Consider the following 15,358-nt stretch of genomic DNA (forward strand, 5'->3'; position numbering starts at 1 on the left):
GAGAAGGCAGACTCAGAGGGCAGAACAAACACCTAGCTGTGGGAGGGTCACCCACCTGGGGGAGGGGCTACTGCCCTTTGTGATGTCATGAAGGGAACAATCTCCAAACGGCCTGTTTGAGCAGGCAGAAGGCGGAGAGGATGGACTTTTCTCATCATTGGGGGGTTTGGAGACAGACTAGAGACACATGTTAGGGTCAGAGGAACGTGTGACAAGTTTGATGGGTGTCTTCAAATTTAAAAACTAATGAAAGAAATCCGTTTCCTCCTCTAAGCGGGGGAGGGGGGGGATGTCAGTAAAAGCCCTCACACTGAAAGTCCGACGCCGTTAAAAGACCGTGAGGGTTCAGTTTCAGACTTCAGGGTGACGAGGGTTAGGGCCACAAAAGTGGAGTGCATGCTGGGAGTTTTTTTCCTTTATTTCGGGGGCCCAGCTCTGGTGCTGAAGTGCAGAACATTCATACATCACAGGCAGTTAAAAAGAAAAAGCAGCAAAAAAAAAAAAGCGACAGAAGGAATGAAGGAACACAGACGAGTGCATAGTGATCTGGTCCCAGAAGCCCCGCCCCCAGTGATGGAAGAAGACGCGAGTGTGTTTCAGGCCCCGCAGCCAATAGGAATACTAACTTCAAAACCGGAACCCTACCGTCTCTGCACCCAGGCACGTCTTAAATGTTTTTTCTTCTTGAAAGCAGGATTAGAAAGAGCTGAGAGAAAAGCAGCGGGTTGTGGACTCCCTCTCAGGTCTTGTTGAGGCTCCACAGGGGGTCCAGGCTGCTGAGCGGGTCGTCCCCTTCCTCCCCTCGAGTCCCGTGCAGACCCTGACCCTCGGCAGGCTGCAGGAAGCTCTGCTTGGTCACCCGCTGCTTGCCCTTGCCCCCACCCTCCATGGAGAAGTTCTCGGGTGTGAGGGAGGCCAGCAGCTCCAGGGAGGAAGGAGCCGGAGCGGAGGCAGGAGGAGGCGGGCTCAGGCTGGGAGTCACCTCTGGGAGAGGCTCGTGAACGGCTGGCGGCGAGCAGGGAGAGGCAGCGTCCAGGCCGTTTGGCGGGGGAGGAGACTGAGCTGGGGAAGTGAGAGGAGGGCTGAAAGAGCAGGGGGGCAGCGGCTCTGAGAGAGGGGACGGTTCCTGGAGCGGCTGAACATCACTCGAGGAGTACAGGTCGGGTAAGGAAGCGCCCACCTGCTCGTCCATGCCAAACGGGGCGTCCATTGCGGGGTCGGTGGCGCTGGGGGGGCGGATGCTGAGCTTGGCGATGGTTGCCTGGATGGAGCTGATGGGCATGTCACCCCCGAGGACGAGATCCTGCTGCGACTCCTGTCTCGAGTAAGGCTGCAGAGAGAAACATGATAAAGAGCGGGCCTGTTGAACCGACTGCGTGTGACGTCGATCTGAAGACAAACCTTTGTGGATGCAGAGGCGGCGTTCTTGCTGCAGGTGGCGGTAGTGATGCCGTGTCTCTGGAGGACGTGCTCAGCGTGCTTCAGCACAGCTTCATAGCAGAACTTCAGGTGAAGCTGGACAGAGGCAGAAGAGAGTATTACTTTAACCCGAGGACTCCCCAGGTAAGATCTTTGGCTCCACCCCTCCAGGGGGCCGGACCCCCGCCTGCCTGTCTTAAACACACGCGTACCTTCTCCTGCAGCATGTTCTTCCTCTGTTGTCTCATCTTCTTCACCAGCAGCGGCAGGTCGGGGATCCCGTTGCCTGCTTCCAGCTCCTGCAGTGCAGCGTACAGCAGACAGAAGGCGCCGGTGCGTCCCACACCCGAGCTGAGACAGAGAACAGACGGGCTCGTTATGAACACGTAGACTTCTACATACTACGTAATACAAAGTATGCTGTATGATCTATCCAGTGATGTTGTGTTTTCATCTTCAGTACTGAGTGCATGTGATTGATTTAAGGACATTTTTTAAGGATAACATTTTTACTCGTATTCATAGAATTATTTATGATTATTATAATTATTTTTTTGACACAGGTATGTATGGGTTTTTTTTCGTTGTCGTTTTTCCATTTTTTCGACATCGGTATGTATGTTGTTATTTCCAATTTTTCAACATAGGTATTGATGTCGTTTTTTTTTTTTTCCTTTAATTTTTTCGACAGGTATGCATGTCGGGTTTTTTTCGACACATGTATGCCTTTTTCTCCATTTTTTCGACATCAGTATGTTTGTCTTTTTTCATTTTTTTGACAGATATGGATGCCTTTTTTTTTTTTTTCATTTTTTCGACATAGGCATGTGTGTCTTGTCATTTTTTCGACATAGGTATGTTTGCCTTTTTTTTTTTTCGTTTTTTGACATAGGTGTGCATGTTGTTTTTTTCATTTTTTCAACATGGGTATGCATGTCGGTTTTTTGCGTTTATTTATTCCCACTCACCTGCAGTGCACAACAACAGGTGTGTGTAAGGGCCTCTGGTGGAGGTAGTGTCCATGAACCTCCTGGATGAAGCGCAGCATGTTGCTCTTACTGTCAGGAAGACCACTGAGGAAAAAAAAAAGGAAGAAATAAAAAAGGAAGTGCATGAAGATGGGACGTGGTTGGTGTGCACGCTCCATGAGTCCTCCAAGCAGGCAAACATACACGGCGGCGGCAGTGTGCTTCTGAAGCCACAAAGACACTGAGTTTTGTCTTGTTGCTGGAAATGGAAAAGAAATTCGACAAAAACTTTATTTTACATTCTGAATAAAAAAAAAAGGAAGTTCTCACAGCTCGGGCCAGGAGGTGGACTGGAGATGGACCACAGTGCGTTTCAAACTTTGGTCGCGGTACTGCAGGCTGATCATGCGCTCCACGTGTGTCGGCGTTGTCTTCTGTGTGGTTAAACTGAGCGTGATTGGTCCCTGAGCGAGCTGCTGCCCACGCTCAGTCGGGAAGTAGCGCACGACCTTTCCCTGGGAGAGACGGGAAAAGACAACTTTGAAAACACAGCTGGTGAGAACAGAAGGCTGTGGGGGTTGCTTCACGTAAAAACTTAATTTTGTACCTTTTCTAGCTCTTGCTCTGAAACCAACATGACGATCAGCGACACCTTCTGCTCGTAAACCATCAGCCAGAAGTCTGCCGCTGTGCCTGTGAGCGGCGCCTGCGTGGCAATAAGGCGTGGACAGTACGGAGACAAGTCCTCCACATAGCTGGCGTTGATGTAGTCGTCTTTTCCTGACTGCAGAACCACACGGTTCATATCATAGGGCATGACATCCTGATGACGGTTCTTCATGGTGTAGCAGCGGGCGATAGCGATGGAGAGTTGGCGGGAATCCTTCTCCTGCTGGTCCTGTAGCTCTTTCCAGCGGGCGTCCAGCACAGATAGCCCACCCTCACTTTCTGAAGGGTGCTCCAGGGAATCTACCTGGGCCCGATAACGTTCCAGGTCACCATGAAGGCGAGCGACACGCTCCGGAGCTTGATATGGGTCACCCTGGATCAAAAGAACTCCCTGGGAGCTCCTCCTTCGACGCTCTCCATCCTGCGGGTCGGCTTTGGTGGGTTGGAGGACATTTGTGGGGGCCTTGGTGCCTCCTGATATGCTCTCAGGGCTCGAAGACAGGAGGTCGTCTGTGCTTGAGTTCTGCCGCTGAAACAGCGATGTGGAGGGAGAGACGGCCGAGGGGGAGGGAAGAGTGGGAGGAGCTTTGCTTAAAGGCGTGGGGGCTGGTGTGGGTCTCTGCTGGGAGTTTAGGACCAGAGAGGCAGGACCAGGAGAGGGAGACGGGGAGGGAGAAGGTGAAGGTGAAGGAGGAACAGGGTTCGGTTGCTGGACCACAGGGGGACCTCCAGGAGAAGGCTGGATCAGATGCTGTCCAGGGGGGACATGTGGCCCATGTGGGGCCATGGCAGTGGGCTGCACTGGGGTACTCTGAGGTACATTAGCTCCTGGACCTGAAGGGTACATGGAAGGGGGCTGTTGGTGGGTCATTGCAGGTGGAGCCTGAGATTGTTGGGGGGCGGCAGGTTGTGGTGCCAGGGGCTGTTGAGGCATCATTGGAGCCCCTCCTGGGTAGCACACTCCCCCTGAATGAGGGGGCTGAGCCTGTGGTTGGCTGGGCATCCGCATGGGCTGCTGGGGCAAGTGTGGTACAGGAGGCTGTCCGGGGTGTGGGTGGTGTGGTGGCATTCCACCTGGAGGCATCTGAGGCAGAGGGCCCCTTGGCAGGTGGACCTGAGCGCCAGGGACCATGTGAGGTTGGGAAGCAGGAGGCATCTGCGGGTGCATGGATGGTTGGATGGGCTGATAGTTCTGAGAGACTGGGGGCATTTGCTGACTTGTTGGGGCCATATAGTTTTGAGAGACTGGGGGCATTTGCTGACTTGTTGGGGGCATTTGTGCTCTCAGACCTCCTGGTATCTGCACCTGTGCATGAGGCGGAATCTGTTGGGCATTCGGGGGCATTGTAATGTGTTGCTGATGGGGCATCATGTGTTGATTGGGGAGTCTGGGGGGCATTTGTTGGTTAGGATGGGGCAGGTAGGGTTGAGATACAGGAGGTCCTTGCTGAGAAGTTGGGGGTATTTGTGGATGCCCAGATTGAGGTGGCATCTGGACCTGAGGTGGTGTTGGCATAGAGCCTGGCATCATCCGAGGGGGCTGCTGGGGTACATAGCAGTGGGGTGTCTGGTAGCCTTGGGGTAACTGTGGCCGGGGTTGATAACCATTGTGCTGATGAGACTGCATCTGATCTGGAAATACTTGCTGGTACTGAGGAGGAACACCAGGCTGAGGGGGCATATACCCATGTGGGTATGCCTGCTGGTTCTGGAGAGGAGGGTGAGGGCCAGGGAGGCTCCTTGGTCCAGGTTGGTACCCCTGAGGCATTGGTTGTCCAACGGGCTGAGGGTACGGCTTCTGCTGCTGGGGTTGGGATGCGGGAGCTTGGCCATGCATGGGCATCCCTGGTTGGGGTATAAACTGCGGGTAAGCCCCCATCTGTGGGGGTACCGCGTAGCCAGTTGAGGCAACAGGTTGGACAGGGTGGTGTTGTGTAGGGGCGTAGCTGGGGATCGGGGCCTGGATGCTGTCTACTGTTGTGGTGGACGGGCGTACTTGCGCTGGAGCGACAGGACCGGGTTGGGGGACTTGCGGATGCGGTTGTCGATAACCCGGCACTGCTGCTTGTGTTGGCATATGTGGAGGCATCTGAGGGAGGGGTGCGCGGGGCAGAGGTCCAGAAGTAGGAAACTGAGCTATCCTTGCCAGGAGTTCTGGAGGAGGCAGGTTTGCAGGGAAGCGAGGAAGACCAGCACCCGGAGCACCAGGCCAAGGCAGGGAGCTGCTGCCACCCACGTTAGCACCAGGAGGCCTGTAGGCCTCTGGACCAGGCATACGACCGGCAGAGTTGGGGAGGGAATGAATGTCAGGAGGGAGGCTGAGGAGCTCCTCAGGTAGGTCACCTCCCAAGGCCAAGATGGCGGCACTAAGCTGGGCCAGCTCGGGGTCATCCAGGCTCGAGCAGGCAGAGTCCACATCAGGGGCCTTTGTCTTCAAGGAGGGTTTGGCTGCTGTAGGCCGTGCAGGGGGTTTCTTCTGAGTCTCTCTGAGAAGGAGATTATAAAAGCACAAATATACGTCAAGGGTTTTTTTTCTGAAAGTAAATTTTTGAGCCAAATGTTCTTTCATTGGATACGACAGCTGAAGAGAGCCAAGAAATGTTTGGAGGAGAGAGAGCAAATAGCAGAGCATGGATTCGAACCGACAGCCGCTGCTGATAGTGAATGTTTGTATGTTTTCAAAACTCAGAGAGGAGAATTACATGACAGATAAACTACAGGAGTCACAGCTAACTCTGGTATTTCATCTTCGGTCTTACTTTTCCAGGATGGGCTTCCTCTCCTCTGCTCTGGTCTGACATAAGGTCTTTGCTTTCTCCAGAAGACGGGACGCTTTGGCCTCTAGGTCCTCGTAAAACTCCTTCCCCTCTTGGGACTTTTTAATCAGGTCCTCGTAGGCTTCATAGGAGCCAACAAGTCCCTGAACGGTGCCGTTCCACTGTTGCTCGGTCTGGCTCAAGCTCTTACGCACTGAGGCGTACTGGACGTTTGCCTCGGTCAGGGCCTTCAGGATGTTCTCCTGAGCTGCCAGGTTCTGGTCAATATACACCTTCACCTGCTCGTACTTCTTCAGCTGCTCTTCAAATATGTGCTGAAGAGACAACAGAGGAATCATTGTTTACATGGACACAGTGTGTGTGATTGAATCATATTCTGTGTAGACTTCCCGTGTGAATACCTTCATGTCGGCCCTCTCCGTGGTGACCAGGGTGGAGGTGATGTCGTCCTGCTGGATCAGGTCCCGGAGCTGTTTCTCCAGAGAACTTCTCTGCTCCCTCATTTCCTGCACTTTTCCCAATATCCTCTTCATGCACTGCAGCCCGGCGACTTCCTCTGCAAAACACAGGCGCACGTTTCAAAAATATTTTAGGCCGGACACGATGACTCCACAGTGTCAGTTATCAGAATATTTCTACCTGTGCAGCTTATTACACCAGACCCCTCCTTATAAAAGCTCACCTTCATTGAGCTGGGGTCGGGGCAGAGCGTCTTTCAGGCTCTCCAGCGGCCCGCCCAGGAGACGCAGGTTGCTGATGTGCAGGTTCATGGCCCTGTGGAGCTCCGTGTTGGTGAAACTGGCCTTCTCATGGGCCTCCATGTACTTCTCCAGGTCTCTGCGGATCTCGGCCAGGACCTGAGCCTGCACCGCTGGGTGCACCTCGACTGGAGCGGGGCCGCAGGCCTCCAGGAGGGCTCGCTCGCCGCCCTCGTCTGCCTCCAGCACGTCTCTGATCTCTCTCAGCGACGACTCCACATCTGTGAAGACGCCGGAGAGCCCTACAGAAGCAACACGTGACTTTATTTACACGGGTCGAACATTGTGCACGCTGTTCGGGTTTATTAACAGCATGAATGTTATTAATGATTTTACTGTTACAGCCTGTTATCATGAAACACATCAGTAATATTTCCAACAGTTATCAAATCCCCTCTGAGTTGGTTTTCATCGTGGTCGGGTGGAACAGCAGAGAGAATCACTCCCATGATTCCCCCCTCAGCCTGGATTATTTCATCTCTTGTTATGGTTTTGATTGAGAGCCCCCTGGTGGTGGACTTTACACACTGTGTGATTAAACGTTTAAAGCCGCTGTAACACTAAAGGTGACGTGAACTCTGACCCTGCATGGACTGGATGAGGCTCTTGACGGTGTCGGGTCGGACGCTGAGAGCGGCACATTTTTCCATCAGGACCGGAGGGATGTGGCTGTACATGTCCAGGTTGTCGACGGACTCCGGCTCCAAACCCAGAGAGTCCATGAACTGTCTACACAGAGAGAGAGAGGCAGAGAGCAGATCAGCTTAGATTAGATCTGATGAATATAAATATCACAGCAGTAAGTAAAGTAATTTACCTGCTCTTTATAAACGTTTTAAATCTTTTCATCCACTATGTAACACTTATTTTGAATTGGCGCTATACAAATAAAGATTGATCAATAAATGTAATTATAAGTCTGAGGTACAGGATTAAACCTGAGTTTGTAAACTGATCACTCCTCGCTCTCAGTCAGGGTTCGATCACACCGAGACGCCTCACTAGAAAAGCAAACTGTCGTGTTCCTCTGGTACAGCTCGCGAGCTGCCCGCTCTTTTCTGCTGAAGCTCAACATGTTTTTCCTTGCATTTTTTAGGCGGGTGTAAAAGTTCAAATTGTACAACTTTTGAGCTCAAGACGTGGACTCGCAGCGTTCGTCAATTTTACTTTCAGCCGCAGCTGATCAGGAGTCTTAACCCCTCGGAGCAGAGCAGCAACGAAACCTCTTCATTTGCTCAAATATTTTTTGTAACAGGTCGCCAGTATGCTCGCACAGCTACATGACGCACTCAGGCGACGAGTCTCTGTGCGATCGGGTCCGAAGTAATCAGAGAGTAAAAATCACCTGACAGACATAAATGAGGGAAAATAAACAAATGCACTTTCACTTCCTGCCCACCGTTATTAATCAAACAGAAATATTCAGTTACTCTAACAAACACTTAATCACTAACTTCCATCACACACTGAAGATGGATCTAAATCTACATGAGTCAAAGGTTACACACACACACACACACACACACACACACACACACACACACACACACACACACACACACACACACACACACACACACACACACACACACACACACACACACACACACACACACACACACACACACACACACACACACACACACACACACACACACACACACACACACACACACACACACACACACACACACACACACACACACACACACACACACACACACACACACACAAAAAGGAGAACTCACTCTAGTGTTTCGTTCTTGCCCTCTATCTTGGTGACGACGTCTCGCAGCAGCTTGGCCTTCTCCTCGCTGGAAAAAAAGACAAACAGGAATAAAAACCAAGAAGAAAATCTCACTTTCATGATGTTATAATAAAATAAATACATTTAAAAAAAATTAAAAAAATGGTGGCGCTGACCTGTACAGCGAGGACGCTTCGTGGGCAGCCATGGGCACCAACTTGGCAAACAGGTCTGGTCCGGTAACGCTGGGGTCTGTGGGGTTCACCGGTAGAGCTCTCACCAGAGGGGCTCCTGGAGAGGCAGAGATTCAGCTCAGACCAGCAGAAAACAACACATTTCACATGTTTCCATACTGTGCTCTGTATTCTAAGTCTTCTGTATCGTCTTATTGGGACCCTGAGTCTGTGATGAAGATTTTAATAAAATATTTATCAGGATTGTGACGCTGATTCCATGATGTGTTGGCATCAAGCAAACAAACTAAGAACAACATCCCGCTCCATCTGTGAGAGAATGAGTCACCGGCAGAACTCAAACGGAAACTTTCCTCAAGTTTACATCGACAGCAAAATCCATTCAAACTGTGTTTACGCCCAGATTGCATCCATCAGTGTTCAAAGAATCCCAGTTTAACCATTAAGAAGGACACATTACCCTGAAAACGAACCGAAGGAGAAGAAGCCTGCAGCACAGTCACTCACAGGAGGAAACACAAACTAGAAACCGTCTCTCTGCGTTCCTCTGGTGAGCGTGTCAGCAGCTCCTCCTCTCGACGGCAGAACAAACGGAAGATTTTCGGCGTCGCTCTCTTGGACGTTTTCAAAAAGAAAAAGATTAAATTCCCCCCGGGTGTTTCTGCGATATCTCCATTTTAAGTGGGATGAATTCAAGGCCACGTTGACCTTTAAGATCGACCTCTGACCTTACACTCTCCCCTCCACGTGTCCACGAGTTACTGCGTTAAAAAGATGGCGGGCGAAAGGAGCCATAAACCAAAGAATGTGGAGGAATAATGGAGAATGGTTTTGTCCACGTCGTTCATGTGGATGCGACTCACTCATTAAACATCCAGGATGTCTTTAGAAACACCGGCACGCCAAGTCAAACACGGCGCACGAGCATCAGCGTCACTCTGCAAACACACACACACACACACATGGTGCCGAGTGGAAACAGGACACGTTACCTTTGACCGAGGTCAGCGTCTCCAGAGAAGGAACCGACTCGTGGTAGATGAAGTCGTTGTCTTTTTTGGCTGAATTGAACCTGCAGGTCAAAGGTCAAAGGTCAGAGACGACACTTCTTCAGCAAAGCTTCCTGAAACATGCAGGAGTTCTTTTTAGAGACGCATCGCTCACTTTCCCCCGATGACGTCCATGGTGAACCTCAAGGCCTCCTGCACGCTGTCAGGCTGACCCTGCTCGAACCAGGACGAAGCACACACACACACACACACACACAGGTCAAACAATCGTGTTACTATGAGCTCGTCTTGTCTTCCTTGAACACGATGCATGCATGAATTCAGCCCTGCAGAACTCCTAATGCTGTACCTATTAAAAAAGCTCTTGTATCTGTACGTTTTGTTTACGCCCTCGTAAAGATGACAAACAGAATCCAGGAGGAAGTGATTTATTTCTGTGACACTTTTTTTTTTTTCATAAAAAATGATTTTAGTTTAACTGGATTCTTTTTCTTTTTTTGGGGTTAAAAGTGGGGATGGGACAACGTTAACGTCACAGACAACTTCCTGCATTTCAAGTTTCAGTCCTCACATTGAAACCAAAGTGTTTCAGGACAGACGACACAAATCTATCTGTAGTCAGCTGTGATTCCCAAAGAGGGGCTCGAACCATCTAAATGACAAATATATGCAGGAAACTGTCATGATGCTGACCTTTGCCAGCTTGATGGCTTCACTGAGTTTGTCGATGGAGCTCTGCAGGTACGCCACCTGTGGACACAGAAGGTGAAAAATCAAGAAACAGAAAAGAAATGAGGAGGAGTGAACGGAGAAGACGTTTATTTATGGTCCTACCTGCTCTCCGTACTTCTGCTGCTCCTCCGCCTGCTTTCCCATATGAAGCTGTTCAGACAATCGAGAGACAAGGAGAACAGTTTGCATGTGTCAACACACACACACACACACACACACACACACACACACACACACACACACACACACACACACACACACACACACACACACACACACACACACACACACACACACACACACACACACACACACACACACACACACACACACACACACACACACACACACACACAAAGAAGAAGAGTGATACTCGGAAACATCGTGACAGGATGGAGCCAAATGAGCCGCCGGCTTCTTTGGTGAACTTCAGGTTCACAGTGCGGTCCAACATTTTATCCCGGCTGTTTTTTTTAAAAGTCTGTGAATGTGAAAAACGAGCCTAGAGGGTGGAGCTAAACACACAGCAGCCCATTGATTGGTCGAAATAATCCTTTTTTGCAACGAATGACAGCGAGTAGTCCCGCCCCTTGGACAAACTCGGATTGCAGACCTCTGATGGACGTCTTACATTTTTGCCCTTCTTTTCTTCTTTGTTGGAATCACAGCGTAGGCTTACATGATGTCACGCTGTTACATAGCTGAGCAGCACTGACAGTAACGGTTGGCGGTGGAAACGCACGCAAGTACCAAACTGTACTGAACCAAACCGGGCCGCTCATCAGACTCACGTGTGCAATCGCAGCGAAGTAGTAGATCTTCATCTGAACCAGTTTCTTCCAGTCTTTCTGAATCTTTCCCAGCATGGACGCCGTCTCCGAGTTCTCCAGAGCCCTGCAGGCATCTTTGTAGTAATCCACCACCTGCAGCAGGACACACACACACACACACACACACACACTGATTAACCTCCAACATCTCAACACTGTGCTGATAACATGAGCTCTAATTTAATCCAAGATGAAGAGTGGACCTGAGCGCTGATGCGAGCAACCAGGAAACTCTTCCGGTTGTCCAGCATGGACTTCTCGAGGAGACACTCCTGAGCCTGACCCTGGAAGGACGACACACAGGCCGATGAGACAGTGTGCTCTAGGTGTGGGTGTGCCTGTGTGTGTGTGTGTGTGTGTGTGTGTGTAACCTACGAGCATGAGGTTGATGTTGAGGTTGAGGATCTGGTGGCTCATGTCCACGCTGAAGTTGTGGCTGAAGTGGTCTCTGAGGTAGGAGAACGCCCCCGCCGAGCACTGGAAGTGTGTACACGACACCTTCATCCCCTGGACAGAGAGCAGAGAGTCAGAGGGACTGTGTGTGTGTGTGTGTGTGTGTGTGTGTGTGTGTGTGTGTGTGTGTGTGTGTGTCATACCTCCTCAGAAACCCTGTTATCCATGGCTCCCAACATGGAGTGTAGCGCTCCTGCAGAGAATCCATTAGTTACTCTTTGAGTTGAAACTGGATTAATCAGACGCCTCTTGTTGTGAGTTCACTCACCCAGATTGTAGAGGATGCAGGCCTGCTCGTAGCTGATGTCATCATGAGTGACTGTTTTTCCAGAGAAGATTTCCGTCCTGCAAAGATACAAACATTTCATAATCACAAAACGCCACGTGGTGGACACTGTAGCTTCAGTGTTTAGCCAGCTCTGCATGTGGTGGACACTGTAGCTTCAGTGTTTAGCCAGCTCTGCATGTGGTGGACACTGTAGCTTCAGTGTTTAGCCAGCTCTGCATGTAGTGGACACTGTAGCTTCAGTGTTTAGCCAGCTCTGCATGTGGTGGACACTGTAGCTTCAGTGTTTAGCCAGCTCTGCATGTGGTGGACACTGTAGCTTCAGTGTTTAGCCAGCTCTGCATGGGTCTGTAAAGCTTTCTGCGTTCTAACCTCTCTCCATGTTTCATCTCCAACATTGATCCTAGTTTGAGCAGCTTTCTGCTGCTGGAGCTTATTAGAAACATGCAGAGGCTTTTTAGCTCGGGTACAATCACTTCTATCTGAAGCAGTTCCACTGCCCGCTTCCATCGCTGCAACACCTGTTCACCTGATAACTGCTCTCATATCTGGCAAACCCAGGGGCGTCCAAAACGGCCTTCAAAGCCCCGCCTACCTTCTCTGGTCCAATCAAATCCAGAGCATTCAGGAGCAGAATCTAAAGTTAGAAGGAGGACATACTGGCTGCTGCATTGTTGAAGAGAAGCTTCAACACAGCATGTTTCCTTCATGATCACACAGGAAGAGAGCAGCTCTCTGATTGGTCCTTTAAATAAACACAGCTCTCTGATTGGTCCTTTCATGTAAAAATCTGTCTCAGTAACATTACATTGAGCTGGTTTTTAAAGAGTTAATGTCAGTTACTGAACACAATGCATCAGTTTGATCCCTGAACAGCAGGTCCAGAACAGAAAGTGATCGTTACACAATGTGTGTGTGTATGTGTGTGTGCACACGTGTGTGTGTTGTTACCATGAGATGGGTACCGCAGCCTCCTGGCCGGTTCCCATGGGGACTCTGCTTTGGAGGTAATGCAGCTGGCCGAAGTACTTCCTCAGTGTGCTGCAGCCCTCGAAATCCCTCGTCACATTTACAGCACTCTGTGAAAACACACACACACACACACACACACACACACACACACACACACACACACACACACACACACACACACACTCTGATTAGTCATTAGGACAGAGAGGACCGCGAAAAGATCCGAGGAAGACAACAACAACGTCAATACAGAACCACAGCAATGACACTGAAGCACGATACACCCGCCCCCCCATCCCCTCGCTGGCCGGCACTCCAGGACTTAACGGGCCTGAGCCTCGTGTACATAACGTCGTAAAACAATACGTGCGCGGCTTTAAATTACTTTACTGACTGCGTGTCTTATTCATGTTGGTCAGACGGTTAGCTGGCAGCAGACGATGAGACAGGAAGTGACCGTCCTGTGAGGCGTACAAGCAGCACCAACCTGTCGCAGAGTCTCCAGTTTCTTCAGCTGCTCGTTGTAGTTGTCTGGATTCTCTCCATAATTCTTCAGGATGAACTGAAACGAAGAGAAGAAGAGGAAACAGGAAGGTGAACGTTGAACATTTAACAAACTTCTTCTACTATGGTGAGAGGGGAAAAAACAAACTGTGAGAACAAACTCTGGATTTTGTATTATAATCAAATAATATGTCGCCTGAAGCTCGAGCCAAGACTTCAATCATCTCACAGGCGCTGGAGTTTGTGACCCTGTAGAAACCAGCTCTCTCTGAACGCTCTGTTGTGTGTGTGTGTGTCTCTTTAAATTCAATGAGCCCCGCCCACTGAGTTTTCACTTCTTCGCTAGCAAGAATAAAAATGGCGGACTTGTGCTAAAGTTTATCTCTAGGCTGGAGGTGGAGTCAATGGAGAAGGGAGGGGGATTTATTTCCCCAGAATCCCACTGTGACATCACAAGGGGAGCACGTTTGAAATGGCTTCCTGGAGTCAGCCGGGTGTCGCAGGAAGTTTGACTGGAAAGAATCCCAGTTAAGTGGAGGGAGCAAAGGTCGGACATGTTTAATCATCATCAGGAAGGTTCTTTGGAAAAAACAGGTCATCAGACAGAGAAGCACTTCCTGCTTTCAGCTTGTATAAAGCTTAGGAACCCCAAGGACCCATCCAGTCATGAAACCTAGGACCTATGCAGTCCAGTTGAAGTGATTCTCATAGTGAGACACAGGAAACCAGTTGAAACCAGTAGCTCTTACTGGTTGTGTCTTATTATAGTGAAATGACAACAGGTGAAACTTTGTGTTTACTTTCTCCTGCTCTCCGTAGATAAACACAAACTGTATGTGTTAGTGCTGTCAGGTCTTATTTCCTGCTTTTCAACCTGTTTATGTCAGGTGCACGTTACAATGACGTCACTGATGATTATTTTCCTGGCCGTGAGGGGCCCTGATCCTGATCCTGGTCTTCGCACCGTGTAGCTCTGTTAGCTTGTCTTGTTTACATCCAGCTAAGTTAGCTTCTTCTAATGAGCTGAAGGTGTTAGCTTGTTGTTAGCCATCAGGAGGCTAACGTTAGCAAACAAAGGCGGTGGTCCAGGAGGAGGGGTAGGAGGTGGTGGTGAGGGAGGGGGGGGAGTTATTTGCCAGATTCAGACCTTAGCTAGCTTCTGGAAACTTCCCCTAGTCCCCCTCATATGGAGACAGACACCTGAGGGGTTCAGACGGACGCTAACGTTAGCTTCTCGATGTGGTTTTCCAGTCGTCCATAATCCTGGTCTGGTTGACTTTCCGACCCTGTTGCTCCAGATCCAACCCCCCCCCCCTCTCACCCAGCCCAGCTCACCTGCCTGACGGACGTGCTGAACGGGAACTCCCCTGCCTCCTTCAGATCCAGCCAGATCATCGGCATCCGGGGGACCGCCTCCATCGCGGCCGAGTCTCCAAAGGGGGGTCCGTCAAAACCAGGTCGGTAGTTTAGAGACCGTCAACGGTTTACGAGTCGGTAGCTTTCCTCCAAACAACTGTGTCATGTATCCATTTACACTCCAACCGGAAGCTGGGAATCCACGTGACGTAATCTCCCGATACGTGCCGAGGGGAGTTCTGGGAAATGAAGTCAGCGATGAAGCTTTTTCTTAGCAAGCGGTTCTCTGAAAAATGAAAAATATCAACCAACATATATAATAAAAACAATAATAATAATAATAATAATTATTATTATTATTATTATATAATCGTAATAATGTGTGTGTGTGTGTGTGTGTGTGTATGTGCGTATTATTTATTCCGAACATGAGACTAAGGTGAACATAAAAAAATAAAAAATAAAAACAGAAAGAAACTAAATAATAATTGCAAAGTAATTAGTATAAAGTTTAATTCTGAAAAAGAAAATATAGAAAAATAAAACAATATATCAGAAAAATATATATACGTTTAGCCTGGCTAATATAGTTTCACAATTTAAAAATATATTTGTTAATTTTTTTTCTCAGTCTTAATAGTCTGACTCGTTGAAAGAAGCCTCACTGTGTTCCTCCTTCCTGC

General features: G+C 49.6%; 1 protein-coding gene across 1 annotated transcript; it reads right to left on the reverse strand.

The window, feature by feature from the left end:
- Window positions 1-6: 6 nt before the first annotated feature.
- On the reverse strand, window positions 7-14,896 carry ptpn23a (protein tyrosine phosphatase, non-receptor type 23, a). The gene is made up of 24 exons (XM_079344497.1): window positions 14,655-14,896; window positions 13,303-13,377; window positions 12,795-12,922; window positions 11,826-11,902; window positions 11,701-11,750; window positions 11,480-11,611; window positions 11,308-11,388; window positions 11,066-11,197; window positions 10,377-10,424; window positions 10,236-10,292; window positions 9,697-9,755; window positions 9,525-9,604; window positions 8,515-8,629; window positions 8,340-8,405; window positions 7,175-7,320; window positions 6,516-6,833; window positions 6,235-6,389; window positions 5,816-6,147; window positions 2,995-5,542; window positions 2,718-2,902; window positions 2,388-2,492; window positions 1,632-1,770; window positions 1,402-1,515; window positions 7-1,330 (listed from the first exon to the last, which is right to left on the reverse strand). The coding sequence occupies exons 1-24, from the start codon at window positions 14,736-14,738 to the stop codon at window positions 740-742; spliced, it is 5,817 nt and encodes a 1,938-aa protein (XP_079200623.1). The 5' UTR covers window positions 14,739-14,896; the 3' UTR covers window positions 7-739.
- Between the last annotated feature and the right edge of the window lie 462 nt (window positions 14,897-15,358).

This window comes from Symphodus melops (genome assembly GCF_947650265.1).
Source record: "Symphodus melops genome assembly, chromosome: 5".
NCBI lineage: Eukaryota > Metazoa > Chordata > Actinopteri > Labriformes > Labridae > Symphodus > Symphodus melops.

Bases quoted from the DNA above. Each gene is read 5' to 3' on its own strand.
- ptpn23a (XM_079344497.1), bottom strand. From the start codon at position 14,738: ATGGAGGCGGTCCCCCGGATGCCGATGATCTGGCTGGATCTGAAGGAG. The intron at 11,903-12,794 runs GTAACAACACAC...GTATCTTTGCAG, and splicing joins GCTGCGGTACCCATCTCATG to GACGGAAATCTTCTCTGGAA. The intron at 6,148-6,234 runs GTATTCACACGG...TTGTCTCTTCAG, and splicing joins CGGAGAGGGCCGACATGAAG to CACATATTTGAAGAGCAGCT.